The sequence below is a fragment of the Lynx rufus genome, unplaced genomic scaffold (genome assembly GCF_022079265.1).
Source record: "Lynx rufus isolate CCGP_SWC_20201006 ecotype Redwood Valley unplaced genomic scaffold, mLynRuf1.p SCAF_5, whole genome shotgun sequence".
NCBI classification, from domain to species: Eukaryota; Metazoa; Chordata; class Mammalia; order Carnivora; family Felidae; genus Lynx; species Lynx rufus.
The window spans coordinates 93,682,264-93,707,889 of NW_025814867.1; the positions used below are offsets into that span (position 1 = coordinate 93,682,264).

The following is a 25,626-nucleotide window of genomic DNA, read 5'->3' on the forward strand; positions in this document are numbered from 1 at the left end:
CCAATACCGCTGAGCTTCCTGGGGTTGGGGGGCAGGGATGTGCAAGGATTATCTAAGGAAGGTAATAGGAAATGGATTCTGGGTCAGAACAGAAATAATATTTTGTTTGCATGAGTGAATGGGCACATAAATAAGGTAGATGTGGATGTTCTTAAGCAAGTATTAATGCAACTGTGCCCCAGGGTCTCTCCATCCATCCTTATTATATGACACTTTAATCGTTAAACTTTAACATGAATGAGTGCTAGCCAGTAAGTGTAAATAATGTCCTTCCCAAACAGGGAGAGGGAGGGAATAGGAGGGTTTGGGGCTCCCAAGAAAGGCAGCAGTCACCTCCCAAGTGGGGAATGAGAATTTGAAAGGAAGATACATTTTATAGATAGGACAGGTTTACCTAGGGCTGACCTGCTTTACGTCTAACTTAGTAGGGACAAGTAAAAGCTGTGTTTTTTCTCCATTTAGCAAAGAAAATAATGGTGGTTTTCATGTTCCTATTCTCTCTCTTTTCTGCAGAATCTTTAGCATGCTGCCCCACATTCTCTTAATTATAATCATATGCAGACTGCCCTGTTGTAATTGCCAAAAGCCCATGCCAGGGATCCCCACTTTGGAGGCTGTGGGTCCCAGGTCATGGTTGGGAGGGTAAAGGAAGAGAATAATACGTGCAAGGAATTTGAGGATCCGTATTTGAGAATTCAGTTTTTTATTAAATAGCAACAGAATATAGCCACTACAATGGAAATTCTGTGTTTTCAATGACGAGTAGGCATCTGCATTTTGTTTTTAATGTTAGAAACCACTGTACTATGCCTATTACTCTTCAGATCATTCTTGCAACCAATATAATGCACCAGTCATTGAAATGACTCATTGTGAAACCTCTCAAGGTGGAACAGAATTTTTTAAGACCTTGGGGCATCTGGCTGGCTCAGTTGGTTAAGTGTCGGACTCTGGCTCAGGTCACAATCTCAGTTTGAGCCCTGCATTGAGCTCTGCACTGACTGTGCCCTGACAGTGCAGAGCCTGCTTCAGATTCTCCAGCTCCCTCTCTCTCTGCTCCTCCCCTGCTCGCTCTCTCTCTCTCTCTCTCTCTCTCTCTCAAAAGTAAACATTAAAAAAAAAGGACCTCTATTTCTCTACCATGCCACTTTACCTGCACTGGGGTGTGACAACTGCCTGCTCATGGCTGCCATCCACCTCCTTCTCTCCACAGCTGGGCAGAGGAGTTCAGCCTCAAAGGAACCAAATTTCCCCAATACCTGCCCTGTATGTTCTCATTGTCAACTGCAACAAAGAGGCCAAGGTTTTTGAGCTTTGTAGATCTGCCTACCGTAATTGCTAAGGATTATAGGAGTGCAGTCTATTTGGACATCACAAATACTTGGTAGAGTGTGCTCCTTTAAAAGTTTGGGTTGGTTTTTTTCTCACTTCCACTTCCACTCAGTTTTACGATTCTTTATGCTCTTGTGATGTTTTTACGCACACTTTATTGATCCTGTTGACTCTTGAGATAAGTAGAGTGGATGAGGAAGTAGAGGTTCTGAACAGGTGGGGGACTTGCCAGAAATGGCACAGCTAGTAAATGGCAGAGTCAGGGCACACACTCAGGTGTCCTGACTTCAAGACCACATTGCCTTCATCTTGGCTTCTCTCATTTTTTAATTTTTGGAGGGGGGCTGGCTTCTCTCATTTTCTTTTCCTTTTTTTAATAGACTGGGCACAAGTGAGCAAGAGCAGAGAGAGAAAGAATCCCATGGGGGGCAGAGAGAGAGACAAGTGGGGCTCACCAGAAGCAGGGCTCGAGCTCACGAACTGTGAGATCATGACCTGAGCCGAAGTCAGATGCTTAGCTGCCTGAGCCACCCAGGTACCCGGCTTCTCTCATTTTTCAAAGGTAGTTTTCCTGTGTATATATCTTTGTCCTATTTCCCAGAGAAGTTTGGTATCTTCTGTGATCTAAAAAGTATGTTTCATTCTCATCTGGTCTCTGAACTTTTTTCCTGACTCCCTCCCTGGTTTTTCTGCCCTTAGCCCCCTCACTTCCACTCAAACCCCAATTGGACAGGTTTCTCGAGGGGTCCCAGATGCTCTGTGGATGGACTCTTAGGAGAGATGAAAGATATTTTCTGCTAGACTCAAAACCTCTACTTTCTCCAATTTTTGTATGTACACAGTTCTTCTCAAAAGCCATTAACGTGTCCTACAAGATGGAACATATTCAGGTATATTTCATAAGTACTTTTTGCCAATCACATTCCAAATTTTAAATGTATTCCTTAGTACCTTATTTAAGCTATTGCCACCGTCACTGGTTTTAAGTACACTGAAGACCATCTTATACCTGCTAAGAGGCCCTCAGAGGTCTGAAAGGTGTTCACAGAGGACTGGCTGAGAGGGTCTCACTCTCAGGGAGCTTGACTGTACCAGCAAAGGGTCCGTTGTTCCATTGATGACTATTGAAAACTCAAAATCAAACCTCGTGTGTGTGTGTGTGTGTGTGTGTGTGTGTGTGTAATTTTGGTCCTTGGAAGAGAAGTTGGTGAAGGGTGGGTCATAATAATAATTGAATGCTTGCTCTGTATTGGCCAAGTTACCTGTGTGATTTTATTTATTTTTTTAAATTTTATCTTGCCAGTAGCCCTGTAGCTGTGTATGTACTGCAAAGAAAAAAGCAGATTCAAGTTAAGTAGCTTAACCGAAGTTGGTAAGAGGAGGAGATAAGTCACTTGAATCCATTCTTCTTGACCCCAGTATCTTATGTTCCCCCACCCTGAATATCACATTGTCAGGAGATTATGAAATTTCTCTGTGATGGCAGCAAGGGCAGAAATCTCATCTGTAGCTAGGGTTCTAGAAATAACATACAGTACATGAGATGTATCCATTAAAATGCCTTATCTGGACTACCCCAGTACATTCTTCCACCATAGAGTAGGAATTTTGCTAAAAAGCTATTACTCATTGCTATTGTTTCAGGGCCAGTAAATTTGGACTGCGTATTTGATTATCAAGCTTATCATAATAAATTGAAGCAACATGACATTAGTTGGCATGTTCCCAGGGATTATGGGCCAAGCAGAGTACTTCAGACCAGATTTATGGTATAACTTCCTATTGGCATCTCTTACAGCCTGTTACCATTCTAACGCACTTGACATATCTTAGTCCTCTCAGTCTCCTTTGGGGAGAGACCTGTTTTCCTGAAACAGGTTCCAAGAGGCTGAGTAAATTGCCAAAGTCATGCAGAGCTGGGATTTGGAGGCAGATATTTGACTCCAGAGTTTGTGTTCTTAACCACTTCATGGTAACAAACCAACAAATATGCCAAGAAAGGAAAGAGGGATGGACAGTTATTTGGAGTGGCTACGCCCTTCAGAGACCCCCAGGAACACTTTTGCAGTAAATAAGTTGGGATTATGACTCCCAGTGAGGGAGAACACACCATAAGGAATCATGAGGTGTCTTAGAAAAAGGGAGTTTGAACCTATTATGGCGTTTGGGTTTTGGTTGGGTCATTTGGGGAGGGCCCGAGCAAGCAGGGTGTGCTCTACGTTTGGACATTGTCAGAAAGCGGGGGCAATTCTATAAGCGTGTCTACATTTTATTCATAGGGACTAGCAGGAGAATAGAGCTGTAATTGGTAAACTCATAGCAGTCACTTATTTTAGCCAAATTGGGTGTGTTTGGTATTTTGCAGGTGGCCCAGTGACCTTGTACTTGTGCTTGGACAAAATGATGAAGTGGACTTGCTTTGCCTCATTTTATGTGACCTTATCTGAAGTTGGTGTTCTGTGAGATTGTTTACATCTGATAGGATTGCTTACAGGTATGAGTGCAGGCCAGTTTCTGACTGTTGGGCTGCTCTTGTTTTCTTTTTCAGCAGGAACCCAGGGTAGAGGCCATTAGAAAATAGGGCATGATGGCAAGCTTTCTCTAACCCCAGGATTTGGTTATTTGCCTCCGTCAAAGGTAGGGGTGTGTGTGTGTGTGTGTGTGTGTGTGTGTGTGTGTGTGTTGGGCGTTGGTTGGGGATTGTGGGGAGGGTTGCTTGGAGAAGGGTCTGGGAACTATGCATTTCTCAGCAATGCTGCCTTTTTCCAAGATGTTTGTGGATCTCATCAGATGGGATCATTCAAGCCTTATGATAAAAATGTCACACATGAAAGCAAACTCAGTAGCTTACAACTAGTCTTCTTTGGCTTTTTTTTTCTTTTTTCTGGGTTTCTTTTTTGATTGAGTCTCAAGTATAGAAGGTGATAAGGATCTGGGTGTGGTGAAGCAGAAAAGACAAAAGGAAGGAAATATTCGATTCTGAAGGAGAAAGACAATTGGTCATTCAGTAGAGATAAGAAACCAGCTCAGTTTCCAGTTTCTCAGCCACAACCCTGCTCCTCAGTGGGCTGGGTGGGGGCGTAGGGTGGAGCTTTGAGAGGAGATTGGATTTTCGAATTCACGTGACCACTGTTCTTTCTCTTTATGGGTAGCCAGGAAGTATCTGATGTGCTGTTTAGAATTGGAGCAGTTTCTGTGTATTCCAGCTCATGTAGGAAAAATAGTTACAGGGCTAACAAACCTGAGCAGTGGGCTTTATAACATTCTGTGTACGCAGCATGCCAGGAGCCCGGGTGACACCCTGGGAGGAATCGGCGAACCAAGAGAGCCATCTGCCATTGCCGCCAAGTGAAACCTACCCCAGAGTTAACCTGACCCATTTTTGGTGTTGGTGCAGGCCCATGGACTGTTGCAGAAGTGGGAATTTCTCAAGATGGTTTGTCTGGGTGGGTCTTGAGCACAGCAGCCTGCCAGCTCCCCAGATCCAGGTGCTCCTACTCTCCCTGGTCTGGTGAGGCTGGACCTGGGCCTCACCCCGGGGCCTGAATGGTGGTGTGAGTCCCACTAACAGTCCCAGAAGCCAGAAGGAAGTGAGGAAGGCTGGGCTTCCAGGGAAGGTGGAGAAAGGTGGAGGCCCAAACTAGGCAGAGTGGAAACTGCCCTGAGGTTAAACTGAAGACCCCTGGGGCACAAAGCACAGTCCCGAGTGGCTGGACTTCTCCAGTGCAGAGAAGTCTCCAGGCCTGGGATTCTCTCAGCTGAAGGGTATGTCCTACCCGAGTGTTAGCGGCCTGGATGTAGTGGTACCTGAGTTTGGGGCCTTATTTGGTTTTTGGAGGAACGAAGTCTGTCCACATTTACAGTGGAATTTGCACCTTCTCTGAAGATGAGGCTGAGGCTCCAGGTAGAAGCCTAGCTGGAGAGGTGACAAGGAGCACTTACTAACTGAAGGCCTGTTCTCTTTCTAGTTAATTCTTAGTAGAGAAGGCAGGAAGTAAGATTTAGAGAGCAGCAGGCGGGCCATCTTGCCCCACAACAGCGCTTTCCTGTTCCCACAGCTGCCTTGGATTTTTACCAACTAGAAATCATTTTCAGTTATCAATGAAAAATCCACATAGAAGATTAAGGGAGTGGGAACTAGCTGTCATTCACTCCTTAGTATGAATTAGTCTGTACAAAGCTTTCCCTTAACCTAGAAGAGATCAAATCACAAGAAGAATGAAATTTTGTAGGTAGATTTTTGGAGAATGAAGCCCTAGAGGGAAAGTCAAGAGTGGTTTGGGGCAGAATTTGCTCAGTCAGCAGAGAGCATGAGGGCACTGGAAAACCTGGTTAGCACTAGAAGCAAAAGGCATCGGAACACATGAGAGAGGCATTTCAAAACTTTGCCCAGAGTGAGGTCTTCCCTCTCTTTCTTCTAAAAGACCATGGAGAGAATCTCAGCCAAGTACAGGTGTCATTTATCCTGACATCCCAAGCACTCTCCTGGAGATATAAGGTGAGGCAGGGGAGGGCAAGCCAGTTGGGCATCAGGACATGAGCCTTTGGTCCCCTATCCTGGGAATTAAGGATCAGGCTGTCACCCCAGTTTTACCAGCAGGTGCATGGCGAAGGCACTCCTCTCCCCCCCCCCCCCCCGACCCCCCCCCCCCCATCCCAGGGCTCAGCCCAACTCACCAGAACCTGGCCGGGGCATGAGATCAGGGCACTCTGTGAGTCATCTGCGAGTAAGACCATGAAGGAAACATACATTTCCTTCCTAGGGGACACAGTTCAGCAGTTGGAAGTTTGAGATGCTTCCTTTGTAGAGGAAAAGGATTGAAGAGCTGGAGCATCATCACTGCTATTGGGCTAAGTGCAGCAGGAGTGAAAAGTGAAAGTAAATTTAGAAGTTCCAACCATTTAACTGCACAGCAGGGTTACAGAGTTTCCAGCAGGAAACCTCACCCTATTGCATTTTCCATCTCCTACACTTTAATTCCCATGAGCCTAAAAGGCTCTGCGGTTGGACCACTCATTTTGTTATACTTGTATATGACCAATTATGCCACTGGTAAACACAAAACAAAGTGAACACATTTAAAAGCCTTCTTTATTTATAAGACTAGACAAACAAATATTGAATTATAAGAATTTCTTTCAGGACCACAAATAGAAACAGTTCAGAAGAGGAATATTTTGACAGTAACAGAAATCACCATAAATCATGTAGCTAATAGCCAGCTTGCTTCTCTCTTGTTTGAAAGGTGTTTCAAAAGTTGACATGGGTGAATATATGACAAGCCCCTTCTTTGACCCCAAAAGTCCATATACTTTTCATGGGAGAACTGAGCTTAATAGACAACATATCACTCTGCTGTGTCTGAGAGGAAGTTTCAACCACTATTAACTCAAGGTTGGATATTGTCCTGGAGAATAAAGGTGTCCTAAGTTGGCATTAAGGGAATCACATGAGTCTGCGTAGATGGGAGACACCATAGAACAAAGGCCAAAGACACCAAAGAACAAAGGCCATAGAACAAAGGCCAACTTTTCCTTAGTTCTCCCACCTGTGCAAAGTTGACTTGAATAAAAGCCTTTGGAAGTCTCTTTTAGAAAGCAGTAAGAAATATTTGCCTTCCAAATACAGACTTGGGCTTACTGTGATATCACAGGTTCCTGTGGATGTCTTTATGCCCCCAAATTAAACATAAACAGGGGTGGAAGTAGTTACCGTCTTTCTAAAGTCTCCTTTTCCTACCATGTATAAAAATGTCGCAGAACTCCAGACCAAGCTGAAAACACTAGTGAGAATTTTGAGAGGCTGAGAGCTCAGAGGGACACCACACCAACTGACTTGGTAATTTGAGTAAGAATGCACACATCCCCTCAGGGCTCAGATGTGAGAAATATACTGGGAAAGCAAGCTTGCAGCACGTGGTCCAGAGTCGCTGGAGGAAGGTGGTATAATGGTGACACTTCATTCTTAATATTCAATTCTGCTCCAGTAGAACATGGTACCCAGGAGAACCCAAAACTAGAATAGAAAGGCCAAAAAATAAATAAGGAATTGTTTTAGAAACATCTCATACTTGGGGGGAAAAGGATGTTAGGTTCACTCAGGTTTAGATGATGCTGAAATTTTAAGAGTAATCTCACCTTAAGAAACCTCGTGGGGCAGGGACACCAGGGTGGCTCAGTCTGCTAAGCGACCGGCTCTTGATTTTGGCTCAGCTCACGATCTAACAGTTCTTGAGATCGCGTTGGCAGCATGGAGCCTGCTTGGGATTCTGTCTTTCCCTCTCTGTCTGCCCCTCCCCTGCTTGCATTCTCTCTCTCTCTTAGTAAATAAGCAAATAAACTAAAAACAAACAAACAAACAACACCTCATGGGGCAGAGGTAACTATCCTGCCACTCAGACACACCTTCCCCATTTCCCACCTCCCTGTCCCAAACTGCACCCAGACTTGCCGTCTTCTGGGATTGCTCCTCTCACCTCTGTGCTAAACTAGCCCCCCTGGGGAAATCCTTTCTTCTTCCCATCAGGGCTAATGACCCTCCAGTGGCTTCCTATTTCTCATATGTACCATTTGGAGGTACAATTTTCTTACATTCTACTATTGAACCTCTCCTACCACAGGACTCCCTCTTTTCCCAAAAATGCTTATGACCTGGTACGGCTGCCCCTGCAGAATGCCACAGAACTCAAGGCATTTGACTCAGGCAAGGGGCTGGAATATCTGGGTTCTTCTGCAGCTCTGCTCCTCCCTTCCTACATCTGGAAAGTAGAGATAGTACCATCTTCTTCACCTACCCTCCAAGTTAGAAGATGGAATGAGATTATAAAATGAGATCATCAGACTACTAATGTCTGATGTTTATTGACTACGTATTACACATCAGACACTGTCCTGAGTGCTACGCATATAACTCCACTGAGTGCTTCCAGAACCCAGTGAAGAGACTGAGAGAGTGAGGAACTTAACCAAGGAGACTGGCTACCTACCTAGCTATTATTCTAGGGATTTAATGCTAAAAGCATTGGATATGACACCTTGTCCATAGCAGGTCCTCACTACACTTGGTTTCCTTCCCTTCCCTCTTTTGAATTTCATTCAGGAGGGCTTCCTAGATTCAGAGTCCATTTGAGGCTTGTGGAAATGTCAAGGGTTTTAACTGGTCTGGAGTTTTAAGGTCCTTGGGAGCCTTTAATTTTTTTTTTTTTTAACGTTTTATTTATTTTTGAGACAGAGAGAGACAGAGCATGAACGGGGGAGGGGCAGAGAGAGAGGGAGACACAGAATCGGAAGCAGGCTCCAGGCTCTGAGCCATCAGCCCAGAGCCTGACGCGGGGCTCGAACTCACGGACCGCGAGATCGTGACCTGAGCTGAAGTCGGCCGCTTAACCAACTGAGCCACCCAGTCACCCCAGCTTGGGAGCCTTTAAACATTATCCCACAGTTCCTGCTAGCATGGCTGAATAGGAACTTCACTGTTACAGTTTTTCATTCATTCAACAGAGTATCAAGCACATGCCATGTGCTCTGCTAAGCACTGGGGATACAGAACGCTGCTGGTTCCCAGGCTTTTGGCGGAGACAAATCCATTGTAGTAGAGTGACCATTACATGACAGAGGTGTGTGCAGAGTGTTGTGGGAGTTCCTGAGGGTGGGTGAGGGACCACCGATGACTTCTCAGAGGAAATGGTTTTCCCTTCCTGCCTGCCTCACTCAGCTTCTCACCCCAAACCCAGCATTTCCTAAAGTGTGGTGCATAACCACCCAAGGGACCCTTGTGGGTGTCCATGAGGTCAAGACCTTTTGCATAACAATGTTAAGACTTTTTTTTTTTTTTTGCCCTTTTCACTGTTTTCACATTTGTACTGATGATGCAAAGCAGTGGAAAGTAAAACTGCTGGCATCTTAGCAGGATTTAAGGTAAAGGCACGAAACCGTGTTAGTAGTCAGTGTATTCTTCACTGCTCTGTACTTGCAGTAAAAAAAAAAAAAAAGGCAGACTTAAGAGATTTAGAGTTTTAGAATTTTAAGATTGTTTTTGGTGAAGCAGTAAGAATTACTAATTTTATTAAGTGTTCACCTTTGAATATACATCTTTGTAATATTCTTGAAACAAAGTATGCACAAAGCAGTTTGTTGCATAGTGAAACCTGATGGTTGTCTGAAGGCAAAGCACTCGTGTAATTGAGTTGTATGCTAAACCAGCCATTTTTTCATGCAACATGACTTTTACTTGAAAAAATGACTAATAGACAAGCTACAGTTATTCAGATTGGATGTTTGGCAGACATTTTCTCAAAATTTTACAAAGTGACTCTGTCACTTTGAGGAAAACAACTGACAATACTTGTTGCCAGTGATAAATTTGGGCACTCAAGCAAAACTCAGGAAACTTGTTTCTGTCATGATGGGCCCATAGCACCCCCATGCTTAAGGTCCTTTCCAATATGGCAATAACAATGAATGTGATTTATTGATATTGCATAGAGAATTCAGCCTACATTTGGAAGATCAGCATAACACATGAACCAATATTTTCCCAAATAACCGATGCATGTTGTTAATACAATCACGGACGGGTAAATGACGTATGCAAATTTCAAGACAAACTGATGTAACCTATTTTAATATAACAGTCTGAAAAGTTTGTTGACATAATTTTAGAACCCACATTGCAACTAATGTTTAAAAACTACTAGTTGTCAAGCTTTGTGTAATATCAAAGAATATTCACAATTACGTTTAGATAAGGCTATCAAAACATTCTTGGTTTTTTCACTACCTATCAGTGTGAGGATGGATTTCTTAAAATCCTTCAACCTAAGGAATATACTATTACAGAGGAAGTGAAGAAGCAAATATGAGAACCCAGCTGTCTTCTATTAAAACCAGACACCGAAGATACTTTTAAAAATGTAAAACAATGCTACTTTTCTCATCGTTTTTGTTTTAGAAAATAGGCACTTTTTTCACAAAAATATATTGTTAACAGTAACATGTAATCAGTTTATTATTGTTACTTTAAATGAATTAATAAGTATTTTTAAAAATTCTGTGTTAATTTCTAATAGCGTAACTATAAATAGATATAGCCCCCATAAATAAAAGCTTGCTGGAGTCCTCAGTAATTTTTGAGAGTGTGAAGGGGTTCTGAAACCAAAAGTTTAGAACTTCTTCCTGAATGCAATGAGTGGCTCTAAATCCTGACAGCAAATTAGAATTATGTGGAAAAAAAAAAATCTTTTTTTTTAAATGCCTGGCTCCTGCCCCTAGATCCACTGAATCAGAATCTCAGAGTTTGGGGCTCATGCATAGTTTCTTTTCCCCGAGCTCTCCCAGGAAGTTTTAATGCGCAGCCAGGGCTGAGAACCACTGCCCTACCTTTCTGTTGCACGAACATCAGATAAAGTAGATGAGGTGAGCCTGGAGGAGGCAGCTCTTTGGAAGGAGCAAACGCAGATCAATGCTGGGCAGGAGCCATCTAGGGAGCTGACAGTGTTTGGTATTTAACTATAATGAATTCATGAGATCTAGAGAGCCGGAAGGGCAGTCAAATGCTTCCCCATCAGCCTGAAGAAGGATGTGGCTAGTAGGGCACATCTCTTCCCTGGTAGGGGATGTGAACACTCACTTGCCAGGGGGATCCACTGTCCTTGGTCTGGTGCCAGCAGCTTCCTGACTAGCCCTCAGGTCCAAGGTTTTGTTTCCAGACTGTCTAGTGTGGCTGGATTAACCAGGGGTTAATCTCAAGTCATCTCCTTAACTTGTGCAGGGAAATACTCACAGTCCAGCAGAGAATGGCAAATCCAAACCAGGCGACCCCCCAGGCATGTCTGTTCATTGGTCCAGAGATGAGTTCGTAGCAGCCCTGGAGGGGCAGGTGATCCCACATGGGTGTGAGAGGAACCAGAGAGAAAGATGTAAGAGATGGGGGAAAAGCAGATATCTATTTGTATCAATACTCTTCCAAAGTCTAATTTAACATAACCAGGCTATTTCAACATCCCCGTGGACATCCAGGTATTAACAGGGCTCTGCTGAGGGGATAGAAATAATTCTGTTCAACAGCTACTCTATATCACATTATTTTGTGTTTTTATCACTCACTCTAACAAAGGTGCTGCTATTTTAGTCTGACTTATTTTTTTTTTAATTGAATACGCGGACACTGTCAAGTATTCTTTTTTTAAAAAACTGTAGTATAAAGTACAATATAAAGTATTCTTAATAAAATTTGAGTATTTTTCTCTCCTAAATTGGTGAGTTGTTTTGAGGGGACAATTACTTTTTAATTGCTTATTCTTTTTTTTTTTTTTGAAGTTTTATTTTTTTTTCAGAGAGAGAGAGAGAGTGTGTGTGTGTGCACAAGCGGGGGATGGGCAGAGAAAGACAGAGAGAGGACAGAGAGAATCCCAAGCAGTTCTGCACTGCCAGCACAGAGCCCAACACAGGGCTCGAACTCCTGAAACCACAAGATCATGACCAGAGCCAGAACCAAGAGTCAGATGCCCAACTAAGCCACCCAGGTGCCCGTGATTATTTATTCTTTTTTTTTTTTTTTTAATGTTTTCATTTATTTTTGAGACAGAGAGAGACAGAGCATGAGCAGGGAGGGGCAAAGAGAGAGGGAGACACAGAATCTAAAGCAGGTTCCAGGCTCTGAGCTGTCAGCACAGAGCCCGACGCGGGGCTCATACTCGCGGACTGTGAGATCATGACCTGAGCCAAAGTTGGACGCTTAACTGAGCCACCCAGGCACCCCTGTTTATGCTTAAAGAAAACTTCTAATCTATGAAAATCAGAGTTGTTTTTTTTTTAACCATTAAAAAAAGTCCTGTTTCATGCTTTCATTTGACACTATGTTTCAACATATCTTTATTGGATTCTAGTGAGGGCTTGAAAAGCCATGTGTGCGTGCAAATGATTCATTTTTTATTAATCAAATCATTCATTCATGCATGCCATAATCCAGAAAGTTTGTATATTTGGCACACTCTGTTCCAGTCACCATGTGAAGTTGGAGTAATACACACACATGGGGCTAGGGCTGACCTCTGAGTGACCCATGCTAAAGCCCTGGGAGAAGTCTAGGAAATGCAATCACCAGATGATTCCGTGGACTTTCATGTCCAGAGGGAAATGTTCTCCAAAGGCTGACCTTGAAGTTTAGGCCCTGCCCAGTGGCTATAGGTGACTGTTTAAGGTTCCATCTTTTCAGACCCTGTTCCAGTCCCTTGTTAACCCACTTACGCACCCTGCCTTTGCTAAGTACCTCTATTTTCTCCATTTATTCTTCTCTATATTACAGACATCTCCATTCAACTACATGCTCAAGTAAAAAAATTGAATTACCTTTATTTAAATTTTTTTTAACATTTATTTATTTTTGAGACAGAGAGAGACAGAGCATGAACGGGGGAGGGGCAGAGAGAGAGGGAGACACAGAATCGGAAGCAGGCTCCAGGCTCTGAGCCATCAGCCCAGAGCCTGACGTGGGGCTTGAACTCACGGACTGCAAGATCGTGACCTGAGCTGAAGTCAGACGCTTAACCGACTGAGCCACCCAGGCACCCTAACTGTTCTTCTCTTATCCAACATCAAATACTCAGGCAAAACCTTTTGGGTCTACTTTATTTTTATTTTTTTAAGATTTTATTTTTAAGCAATCTCTACACCAACATGGGGCTCAAACCTACAACCCTGAGATCAAGAGTAGCATACTCTTCCAACTGAGCCAGCCTGGGTCTACTTTTAAAATATATCTCAGGGGGGCGCCTGGGTGGCGCAGTCGGTTAAGCGTCCGACTTCAGCCAGGTCACGATCTCGCGGTCTGTGAGTTCGAGCCCCGCGTCAGGCTCTGGGCTGATGGCTCAGAGCCTGGAGCCTGTTTCCGATTCTGTGTCTCCTTCTCTCTCTGCCCCTCCCCCGTTCATGCTCTGTCTCTCTCTGTCCCAAAAATAAATAAACGTTGAAAAAAAAAAAAAAATTTAAAAAAAAAAAAAAAATATATCTCAGGGACACCTGGGTGGCTCAGTCAGTTAAGTGTCTGACTCTTTGCTTTGGGTCATGATCTCACGATTTGTGGGTGTGAGCCCGTGTTGGGCTTTGCACTGGAAGCATGGAGTCTGCTTGAGATTCTCTCTCTCTCTCTCTCTCTCTCTCTCTCTCTCTCCCTCCCTCTCTCGCTCTTCCTCTCTCTCTGCCCCTCCCCCACTGATATCCCCCCTCTCAAAATACATAATACATAAACTTTAAAAACTATATCTCAAATTCAAACACTTACTAACTCCTGCTACCACTTTGGTCCACTATGGTCTCACACCAGAATTACTACAATGGCCTCTTCATTGGTCTCCCTGAGGGCTGAGCCTACTGTTGGCATCCAGTAGGATGCCTTTATATAGTGCCAGAGGGATGCTTATAAAACATAAATCAGATAAATCCCTGCTCAAAAGAAATGGCTCTCCGCCACCCTTAAAATGAAATTCTGAGTCCTTGCAATGGCCTGCGGGATACTCTCTGATGAGGCTCTGCCTCTATGACCCCAGCTTCCTCTACCAGAAGCTGTTTCCCTGCAAAGCTAATGAGCTTAAGCTTCAGGGCTGCTTACTTGCAAGACCATTTCAAGGCCCTGCACCTAATTTTGTATGCGTATTTTTAGTTTTTTTTTTTCCCTAAGGGGGATCCTTCCCTGCAGATTCAAGCCCTACAAATTCTAGATCATCTTTGCCTTCTACTCCTCCACTCATTCTGGCCTTGCCATGCTGATGTCCTTGGTGTTCCTCTACAAAGCTAACGGGTGCCTGGGTGGCTCAGTAGGTTAAGCCTCTGACTTCAGCTCACGTCATGATCTCACAGTTAATGGGTTTGAGCCCTGCGTTGGGCTCTGTGCTGACACCTTAGAGCCTGGAGCCTGCTTCAGATTCTGTGTCTCTCCTTCTCTCTCTGCCACTCCACTGTTTGTGCTTGCTCTCTCTCTCTTTCCAAAATGAATAAACTAAAAAAAATTTAAAAAGCTAAGAATGCTCCCACTTCAGAGCCTTTGCACTTGCTGCTTCTTTTCCTTAGAACTCTCTTCCCCAATCTTCTTTAAGTCAGGGTCTCATTTCCTCACTTAATTCAGAACTCTATGCAGATACTATCTCAACAAAGCCTTTCCTGACCACCATAGAGAAAAAAAACCCTATCATTCCTTATATACCTACCCTGCTTTATTTCTGTCTATGGCATTTATCACTACCTGGAATGTATCATGTATTTACTTGGTAACTTGTTTGGTGCCTCCCATACCACAGTGCAAGCTCTGGAGGGCAGGGATCTTATTGTGCTCATTGTTGAATCTCTAGAACCCAGCACAAGTGCCTGGCACAAAATAGGCACCCAATAAACATTGATAGAATGAATGGAACATGATACGAAGAGATGATTATGACAGTATCATTCATGACACAATAGTTCACAAACACTCCTGTATCCATTACTCACTGATCCTCCTGACAATCCTGGGAGGGGGGGTCATTTGTCCTAACATGTACAAAAGCCCACTTATGTCAGGTGCCAGGCACTGGGCTGGACATTCAGCAGTGACAAGACAGACATGTGTATGTTCTCATGGAACTCACAGACAAAAGCCCCAGGTTTTTCACCTCTTCTTATTTAGTGCCTTTTCATGATGCCTTTTTATCATTGTAGTGGTGCTTACTTTGGTCGTCCTTAGTTCTGTGATAATGTTCTTGAGGTATAGTGATTAGATAGCGCGTAGCATTTCTAGGGCAGTTGGAGCATGAGTAAGAATACATATACCAGCATCTTACATGCTATATGAAATTCTGGTTTATTTATTTATTTTTTTAAGTTTATTTTGAGAGAGAGAGAGAGGGAAGAAAGAGAGAGAGAGAGGGAGAGAAAAGAAGGGCAGAAAGAGAATCCCAAGCAGTCTCTGTGCTGTCATCGCAGAGCGCAACATGGGGTTCAAACTCACAAACTGCGAGATCATGACCTGAGCTGAGATCAAGAGTCAGACACTGAACTGACTGAGCCCCCCAGGTGCCCTGGTTGATTTCTATTATCACCACACTTATGATGATATCCCTAATTTTGTTAGCCTTCATTTATGCAGATTTTGAAAAGCCACAATATGGATATGAAAAAGAGTCATTTATCTCTTCAACCACCCACCCACCAAACATTCCCCAATGCCTGCATTGTGCCAGGCAGCCTGTGGGGTACTGGAGACACAGAATGGAGTAATGCATGGTCCTCAAGGGGACTCAGAAAAAAGGAGCCTTGTGAAAAAATACTTACGATACGTCAACTGCAATGACAGAAGTACAGTGTATGAAGTACTGGGTGGCATATTTTGCTTTGTGGAAAGGGATTGCTATAGGAGAATTAGCAGGACTTATAACGTGGAAAGAATTGTGGTGTGTGGGAATCTGGAGGACCAGGAGGGGGAGAAGTGGAAAGGATTAGAAGATAAGAACTATGTCGAGAGTGAAGAATGAGTGAGATTGAGAAAGTAGGAGCACAGGGAGTTAGAGACAGAAGGAAGTTAGAGACGGGGACAGAGAGAAGAATTTCAGGTCCAGGAATTTGGCAGGAGGGTAGGGTTGCGTGATGATGAGTTTGTAGCTGTGGTGTAGCTGGTGGGTGGGTAAGGAGATGGAAATGTTAAGGACAGGTGAGGCCAAGGAACCGAAAGGGAGAATGTGAGAAGGGTTGTCAAAACTCGAGTGAAGGTCCCTCCCTACTAGAAAATCACATGTCCTAGGGAGATAAACTGATTATCTGAGGGCAAATACCCCTTTATGTCTTTCTCACAGAGATGATATAATTTCTATGTAATTACAGTCCAATCAAGATATGTTTGTGAGGGTCAGTGCCAAGGTTGAAATATGGAAAGCATTTTATTACTCCTGAGAGTGATAATTATATTGCATATTGTGATTATAAGGAATAAATTGAATCTTGAGAGCAGTCTGAATGTACCTGATTAAAATGACACTAAAACAGTGCTGCTGAAAAGCTAAATAAGGGTTGCTTTGAAGGATTCTGCAAAATAATCTCCATCACCCCCACGTCCTTTTCTGGATTAATGCATCCAATCCCAGTCCAGGCACCCTTCCAGATGTGGGATGATGATCAGCTGTACAGTGTCCTTCATTCTGAACGTGCACGTTGCATTATTTACTGCCAGACTAAGGAGTCTGACATTTCTCGAATTATTTAACAAACTGGCACACAACCAACTTTCCTCAAAATGGTAACTCGCAAAGCAGTATAAACCTTTCAGAGGCTGGCTACAATGATACAAGGATTCGCGTTGGGCTATTTGGGAATATTTCCAAATTCTTTCTTGGCTTACAGGCTAGGCTCTGGAACCAGACTGCTGGGGTATTAATCCTGATTCAACCATTTACTAGCTGAGTGACCTTGGGCTAGGTACTTCTTATATCTCTACATCTTAGTTCCTCATCCCTAAAGTAAGAATCATAATGGTGCCTACTTTTTTTTAACGTTTTTCTTTCTTTTTGAGAGACAGAGAGAGAGTGTGCATGTGCAAGAGTGAGCAGGGGAGGGGCAGAGAGAGAGAGGGGGAAACACAGAATCCGAAGCAGGCTGCAGGCTCTGAGCTGTCAGCACAGAGCCTGATGTGGGACTCGAACCCATGGACTGTAACATCACGACCTGAGCCGAAGTCAGACGCTCAATGAACTGAGCCACCCAGGTGCCCCCTACCTTTGACCTTTAAACGAGTTAATATACATATGGTACTTAGAACAGTGTCTGGCTTTAGTAAGTACTCAATAAATGTTAGTTTTCAGGATCATTATATCATTCTCATCAGGCTGGAAACACTCAAAAACCATCTGTAACCAAATCACCAATCTAATATTTTATTAAGACTATCCTAGGGGAACCTAGGTGGCTTAGTTGGTTAAGCCACTGACTCTTGATTTTGGCTTAGGTCATGATCTCATGGTTCATGAGATTGAGCCCCATGTTGGGCTTCAAGCTGACAGGGTGGAGCCTGCTTGGGATTCTCTCTCTCTCTCTCTCTCTCTCTCTCTCTCTCTCTCTCTTCCCCTCCCCCACTCACATGCTAGCTTTCTCTCTCTCTCTCAAAATAAAAAAATAAACATGAAGAAAAGTATTATCCTATATTATCACTGAATAAGGAATGTGGTTATATAATTACTGCATTTACCATCAGCAATTGCCATTGCTTTGGAAATTAGCAAAGCATTCTCTCTTTATACACCCCTTCCAATTTACATTTTGCAAAAATAGAGCAAATCTTTGCTTAATGTAAATAGTTTTTGAAATACCATTTCTAGGGGTCCGTAGGTGGCTCAGTTGATTAAGCATTTGACTTCGGCTCAGGTCATGATCTCTTGGTTCATGGGTTTGAGCCCTGCCTTGGGCTCTGTGCTAACAGCTCAGAGCTGGGAGCCTGATTCAGATTCTGTGTCTCCCTCTCTCTTGTCCCTCCTCTGCTCATGCTCTCTCTCACTCTCTCTTTCTCTCTCTCTCAAAAATAAACGTTAAAAAAAATTGAAACACCAATTCTATACATTGTGCAAATAGTTTGCATTTAAAAAAGTTGGACTTTGTTATTGCAATTCTCATGTTCTGTCAATTCTTTTAATATGTAGATTTTCCCAGATCACCCTGCTAATCTTAGCATCCATATTTTACTACCAGAGAAGGATATAGTTGACAAAAGGTTTAGGAAAAAGGATGCGGAATTCTTTATGAGGACTATTACCTACAGTTAAGCAGTATTTCCCTCATGAAGAGCAGGAAACCTGGCCGGTCTGGGGTGGCGAGGACTCACCTGCTTGTGGTAGTAACCAGGCACTCCTAGCTTGCAGGCCTCCAGGTTGAGAGGTTTTTTAAGACTGTCCATCACACAGCACTGACGAGGCCAGGGATAGTCGGCATCATTATTCTCGGTCCGGAAGGCAGACGTATATTTCTGCCAGTCTGATGGACCATTTACACCACAGCAATTGTCCTGTCAGTGGAAGAGAGATACAAAATTCTCTTTCGTGGTCCTTGCTAGAGCCACCAATGTAGCAACTGAGATTTTATGGAGAAAGAAGATACAGAAAGTATACCATATCTTGCGTTTACTAAAATTCCCCAAACAGGGGCGCCTGGGTGGCTCAGTCGGTTGAGCATCTGACTTCAGCTCAGGTCACGATCTCATGGTCTGTGAGTTCGAACCCCGCGTCGGGCTCTGTGCCAATAGCTCAGAGCCTGGAGCCTGTTTCGGATTCTGTGTCTCTCCCTCTCTCTCTGACCCTCCCCCGTTCATGCTCTGTCTCTCTCTGTCTCAAAAAAATAAATAAATGTTAAAAAAAATTAAGAAAAAAATAAAATAAAATTCCCCAAACAAGAGCTGAGGGTATTAATAACTTATGTTTTAGAGGTTGGAAAATACTTCAACATTTGTTACTTTACTAGCTATTGATGAGCTCCATGGCCTTTGATGAGTTCAACTCCCTATGCCTCATTTTCCTTAACTGTAAAACATGGCCTAGTTTCCTTAACACAGCCCATGGTCCTCAGAGTTTCAGTGAGGATTAGTTAATGCACCTAATCTGTTTTGTACAATGCCTGGTCCATAGTAAACCCTTGCTAAATGTTAATTATTATTAATATGAATATCTTGATACAGCAGTGTGAGAGAGCTATAATTATTCTCACGACATATGAGCAAATCAAAAATCAGAAAATTAAAACTTCTAGTGGTGAAGAAATTAGGAATAATTCTTATCTTACATTTCTATATTTTTAACATTTTCTAAAGTAATTATGTATGACTTTAATAATGGGAGAAAAAAATAACCAAAACCTGGTGGCACACAGCTATGTCTCTACATAGGAAACGAAGATCAGTGAACACATAGCTAATGTCCTCACAATCTGGATAGAGTTGAGGTTAAGGGATGAAACATACTTCACATCATTTCCCTTCCTTTTTATAAATTCTGTTCAAATGTTTCAAGGGGAGGAACTTAAAACTACAGGCCCCTCTCAATGTTTAGAATAAATACTTCGCAATAAACTTGATGATAAATCAGCTGTCTTTAAAGCATGTCCTATTTTGCTACTGGATTATGGAAAATCTATCACCAAGGGAAATAAGTATCCTGCATTTTGACCTGAGACTTTTGGGGGAAGAATGGTTAAGTTTGAGCCAGGATTATTTTAGACTGGGTTTTTAAAAGTTGGTAAGAAGGTTTTTCAAAATATGTGGGCATTCCCATTTCCATTCAAAGGGCTTAGTTCTTGTTAAAAGAGTGGAAAAAGTACGTGACCTATGGTCAGAAGAGTGATAGAAAGTAAAAAAAGTGGCCAATGAATTGGAGGTTCTAATGGGGTAAAAAGAATTATTGGAATAGGAATATTCAGATAAATGAAGGAAATGATAGAAGATAGAGGGTAAAGAGACATTAAAGAAGGCACAGAGGCTATATGGGAGTTTGCTGATGATGTACTGTGAGCAGGTAGAGGGGAGGGGAGAGAGGGGGCAGTGTGAGAGTTGGGTCAGATTCGGGTTTATGTAGGGATAAAAGTTTACAAAGGCAGTAGGGGTGATTATGGATATTCTGAAAGACTTGGATTTTTGATGATATTTAAGTTTAACTTGCATATAAGGTATGATGGCCAGTTAGAGAAAAGTGGGCATTCAAATCAATTCATACCCCATGGTCCTTAGGAGGACTAGCCCATAGGTACTACATAAGCAAAATAGGGAATGATTGCCACTTGAGTTCACTGTGGTGTGGAGGAAGCAAACTTTTTCTTTTAATGTAAGTGATGCCTGAGTTCTAAGAGGCAGCACGTGCCTCTAGATTTCTTAACAATGTCATTATCCCTAAATGGAAGTTAATCAACATCATGGATTGAGAATAAAATAGAGATCTTGGGGTCCCACTGAGTGATGTGCACACAAGAGGCATAGATGAGAGGAATAAATGAATTTGCCTATGTCCAGTCTCTTTTTGAAGGAAACGGCCTAGAGACTGTGGTCCCCACACTTTGACTTCACTTCCAACCACATCTTCACACCTGGATACTGGAGTCTCCCCAAGACTGCAGGCATTACCTGGAGCATGAGTCTGTCCCAGGTCTTGGTGACTCCATTGTTTTTCCATTGGTCGTCATTGTTTGGAGGGCTATTATTTTGGTACCTCTCCAGCATCTGCTTCAGGAAGAGGTTGGGCGTGAACTATGGTAGGAGGAGGCAACACAAGAAGAAGAGTTAGCACACTCATCCCCAAGGAAGCAAAATGATTTGCTCTGCCTGTTGCTGGGGGCACTGCACGTTATCTTCTGGAGTAAAACTGCTGGAGTAAAACTGTGCTCAGAGGCACCAAGAAGGGTGGTGCCTGTGGGAGGTTGCTCTGCATGTCTGAAGTCCTTATGAGGGGGAATTTAAAGCCTACCATCCTCAAACAAATCCCAGTGAGACTAGGGCAGGGGGCAGGCATCGTAGGGTGGCTTGAACTGGGAAATGGAGAAAAGGAGAGAATGAGGGATGCTGAATTGAGAGGAAGTCTTAGATGCTGTGGATTATTGCCCATCCTGTTGGAGGGCTAGAGGCTACTGCAGTGTGGGGAAGAGCACAACAGTACAAGCTTGGGTCCTGGAGTCGCTCTGCCTGGACTCAGGATTCTTCTCCTTCCCTTACCAGTTGTGTAACCTTGGACAAGTTACTTCACCTTTTAAAGTCTCATTTTTTTTTTAATCTATAAAATGACCACAGTGATAATACCTACTTCATAGAGTTCTTATGAGGATTAAGTAGTTATATATTGAAATTTTTTTAATGTTTATTTTTGAGACAGAGACAGAGTGAGAGCCGGGGAGGGGCAGAGAGAGAGGGAGACACAGAATCCAAAGCAGGCTCCAGGCTCCGAGCTGTCAGCACAGAGCCCGACGCGGGGCTCGAACTCACACACCGTGAGATCATGACCTTGAGGCAAAGTCGGATGCTTTGCCACCCAGGTGCCCCAAGTAGTTATGTATTTAATATTAATGCACATATTGGAGTGCCTGGTACAGTGTAAGGGCTTAATACATGTCAGCTCTTATATTGTTATGATGATAACAGTGATTCATGTGATCATTTTTGCTCTGTGCTTTTTGTGATTGTACTCACAAAGTCTCGTTGTGTTGCTGCTGTGATACAAGATGCCACTTCAAAGCCATATACTATAAACATCAGAATGAAATACTGGAAGGGAAACAAATTAAAAAAAAGAATTACATGTATCTCCAAAGAGAGAATTAAAAAAAATTGTTATATTCTTTCAGCATATTCATCAAAGTGTAACCATCTAATCAATAATGAAATTATTCAACAAACCTTCATTGATCAGCTGCTTGGAGCAAGTCTGGGTGCTAGGTGCTAGGTGCTAATCAGCTCAATTCTCTCCTTATCCCCAGACAACAAATGGCTATTGAATACAGAGCTTTCTCAGTCCAGTATATCCTATATTTCTACTTTAAGTGAGAAAAACAAATACAAGAGAATGAACTGGGGTGTGTGTGCGTGTGTGTGTTCAATGGCTGGCAAAAGAGTTTTGGTGGATCGGACACTATGTACAGCTTCAAAAATCCCCTCATTAAGATAAATTTTCTTTACGGTTTACTGGAAATTTAGAATTACAAAGGTCAGAAAAAGATGACCGGATCGTGTTTAATATCCATTGTCCCTCCTGACAAGGGTCCTGAGAGGAGCAGGCAGCCTCCAGGTACACAGCTCTTCGCCGGCATTCTTCTCTCAAGCCCCACCCTTCCAGTTATGGGCCAGGCAAGTGGAACAGACCTTGCTGTGTGGTGTTGCTCTCATGTGTGTGTGTCCACACTCACATGCGTGCATGCACGTGTTCACGTGATGCCTCCCCACCACGCAGCCCCTGTTTGTGACTGGAAAATATCTGAACAGCAAGTTGCCTCTGAATCAGGGATGGGAACTATTTGTGAGGGTCTGCCTTTGCTTTCCTCAGCCTTGCACATTCACTGTTGGTCCCCTGCTGCAGTGTCCGTGGGGGAGGGCAAGGAAAATGGTCCTCTCTCCCTGGGCAGGGGCAGCTGGGCAGCTCTCTGAGCAGGACCCTCTGCTGCCCTAATTACTCAGCTTGGATAAAGGCTCTGGCTGGAGCAGGAGCACCTTCAGAGGCCTCAGAACATTTGCTGCCTTGTTCTTTGTCAGAGCTTTGTGTTATGGGTGCCTGGCTGGCTCAGTCCATAGAGCATGTGACTCTTGATCTCGGGGTTGTGAGTTTGAGCCCCACGTTGGGTGTAGAAATTACTTAAGAGTAAAATCTCTGAAAGAAAAAAAAGAGCTTGATGACTCTTGGAGAGGCTCAGAAACCCCTTAGAGACACTCCAGACAGGAGGCCCAGGGTTCAGGTGTTTTCTCTGTCAGCCCCTTGGAAGGGGCACTGCTTCTTTTCTCTGCAGGGCACGGTGAACAATGTTTCCTTCTGGCTGTGTCAGGAATACATGGAGGGCCCAAAGTGAGACCAGGATGCAGGTGAAGCTGGTCTCTGAGGACACCTGCCCCTCCTCTCCCTTTCCCTGCATTGTTGTCCCCACCCAAAAAAGTGGGTGCTTTTGCCCTGGAACTTAACTCACACTAAAGGAATCAGAGAATGTAAAAGTTCTGCATTCCCTGGGTGCCAGGACAATGTTTAGATCACAGGAAAAGTAAACCGACAAGCACTTTAAGTTGCTGGGCTTGTTCCATAAAGATGTAACTCAGGTCCTTCAGCATTTGGGTAGGAGAGATATTTTAGGGTGGGGAGTGGGGGTGGGACCCCATCACAGTGTGAGAAACCATTGACCTGAGCATGGGGGCAGAGAATAGAGGTCTAGACCCAATACCAAGGGTTCTTAGCTCAGCTGGTTGCAAATTTGCTTCCATCTACAAAGGGAGGGCATGACTGTCTGTGGCTTGGGGCAGAAGCTTCTCTGTGGGTGCACAGTGTTAGAGCCTCCACAGGCAGATGGAGCTGAAGCCGAACTCTCTAGTGCTGTGCATCAAGGTTTCCCAGGGGCCCTGAAAAGCAGAGTGAATGTATAATGTAGGAAATGCAGGTCATTATACAAAATCATCAGCCTTGGGCTCAAAAATGTCTGAAAAAGCTCATGCTTTCTCTTAAAAATTCATGCATATTTTGTATTTTATATCCTAAAATATCACTGATTAATATTAAAATAATACTTTAAACTACTTGTTGTCAAGAGAAAAACTCTAGTTATCAAATTCTCACTCTGTCTCTGCTTTGGCCTATGTAGCTCCTGGCTGAACCCACTGGCTGCAGCTGGTTGGAGAAGCACAGATCTGGAAAATACTCAACAGGGTCACCATCAGGTTTCTCTCCTTTGGGTTCTCTGTACTGGAATCTTCTGGACTTGCAATAGTGGAGGGCAATGGAGGGCATCTTTGCCCCCAAAATGGTCAAGCTTTCGCTGCAGGGAAAGTGTTTCCTCCTTCTCTCCCCTTACCTGTCTCTCTCTGCTCCCACTTAGCCCACTAAGAGCCAAATCACTACGCTCAGGGAAGAAGAAAAGAATCCATCGAAATTGGCCCAGGAGGCAACCGTAGAGTTTTAAGCTCTCACCGCCAGAAGAATTTTCCTGTTGGACTTCATGATGCCTACAATGCCTAGAACGGACAGGCAGAAGAGGCAGATGCCAACAAACATGCCAATCCAGGCTGCCCCATAGATGTCATCATTGTCAGTGGCTTCCAGCAGCGGGTAGAGGCTATGCTGGTCGGATACAAAGAAGATGCACTCTGCAGTCAGGGCGATGCCGCACATCTGGGGGCAGAGGGCATTCTGTCAGGCTGGTAGTGCAACAGCGTTGGAAAGGGGATGCAAAAGTGTGGGGAGGGGTTGGTAAGAGAGTCTAACTCCATCTCTGCATAGGCTCAAAGCAATGAACTGAGACTCATCGCCAGAAAATCAAACTGCTCCTTCCATCCTATTACTAGGATGTATGCCTCCACCCACCTGTCACTCTGTCTTACTGCTATTTGGGGGAAAGACCCAGGCAATTTCAGACCATCTAAAGTCTGTGGGGCATGAACCACTCAAACAACATCTTGTATGAACAGAACCTCCCACCCCTACTCCCACGGTCCTTCGTCCCAATTCCTGGATTATAATATTTAGACTAGTCTTTGTCTGGCACTGAGCATTAGCGCTGGAAGTGACCTTGGTGGTTATCTTTCCCACCCTCTGCATTTTATTGATGAGGGACCTTGTCCTTGAAAGCTGATAACTTGTCCAGAGTCATGGAGTCAGAGGCAGGGCTGGGCCAAGACCCAGAGATCCTGACTCTCAAGCGCTCTGTCAGCACACTGAGCCCACACAGCCTGACCTCTGAGCCACTCTCCCATCCTGGTACTGGCCTCTGTGTGATAAGGACAAGTAAATGCAAACATCTGTCCCCAACAGCCTTAACAGGACTGTTCCATGCAAATCAAATCAAGGCAAAATAGGAAAGAAACACTGAAGTGTGTGTGTGGTGGCAATGTTTGCACAGTGACCACGGTTGACATGGCTTCTTTTGGATTCTTGTGTTTTAAAGTTGGGAGGGAGGGGTTTGGGAGGGGGCATGGGCTAAATGGGTAGGGGGCATTAAGGAATCTATCCTGAAATCATTGTTATACTACATATTAACTAACTTGGATATACATTTAAAAATTAAAAAAAAAACATTTAAGTTGGGAGGGAAATATCCATTTTTTTTGACATATCACATAGTTACATACGATTATTTATATAATTAAATTCTAGCTAGCCTATTTTGCTAACACATTTCCTAAAATTAGGAAGAAAAAAGATAGGAAGCCAGTAAGGATATCATGGTTTTCCTTTAAACTCCCACTTTCAATTAATCCAAAAATTGTGATTACAGAAAGAACAGAATTTCCTGAAAAATACTCATTACTTACACCAACAATCACATTTCCAAAAATCAGCAGGCCCTGGAAGCAACGAGCAGTGGAGTCATCTTTGGCCATCTTCAGGATTTCCCCCAAGCTGAGGACACGAGAACATTCCAGCTGAGTAGGACCAGGTGACAAATGTTGCTCCAGGTTTCATAACATGACTCCATCACACTATCACCTGCATCACCTTCTCGTGTTCCAAAGCATCCAAACTGAAGTCAGGCAATCATTTAGCAAGGGAGGGAATTGGATTACTAAGCTCAGGAATCATTGCATTTTTTTTTTTTTACTGTAATTTTATAAAGAAGAAAAAAAAA

General features: G+C 43.6%; 1 protein-coding gene across 1 annotated transcript; it reads right to left on the reverse strand.

Moving 5' to 3' along the window:
• Nucleotides 1-7,297: 7,297 nt before the first annotated feature.
• Nucleotides 7,298-25,381, reverse strand: UPK1B (uroplakin 1B). The gene is made up of 7 exons (XM_047100034.1): nucleotides 25,313-25,381; nucleotides 23,973-24,173; nucleotides 21,503-21,577; nucleotides 20,447-20,569; nucleotides 18,167-18,346; nucleotides 11,114-11,197; nucleotides 7,298-7,348 (listed from the first exon to the last, which is right to left on the reverse strand). The coding sequence occupies exons 1-7, from the start codon at nucleotides 25,379-25,381 to the stop codon at nucleotides 7,298-7,300; spliced, it is 783 nt and encodes a 260-aa protein (XP_046955990.1).
• Between the last annotated feature and the right edge of the window lie 245 nt (nucleotides 25,382-25,626).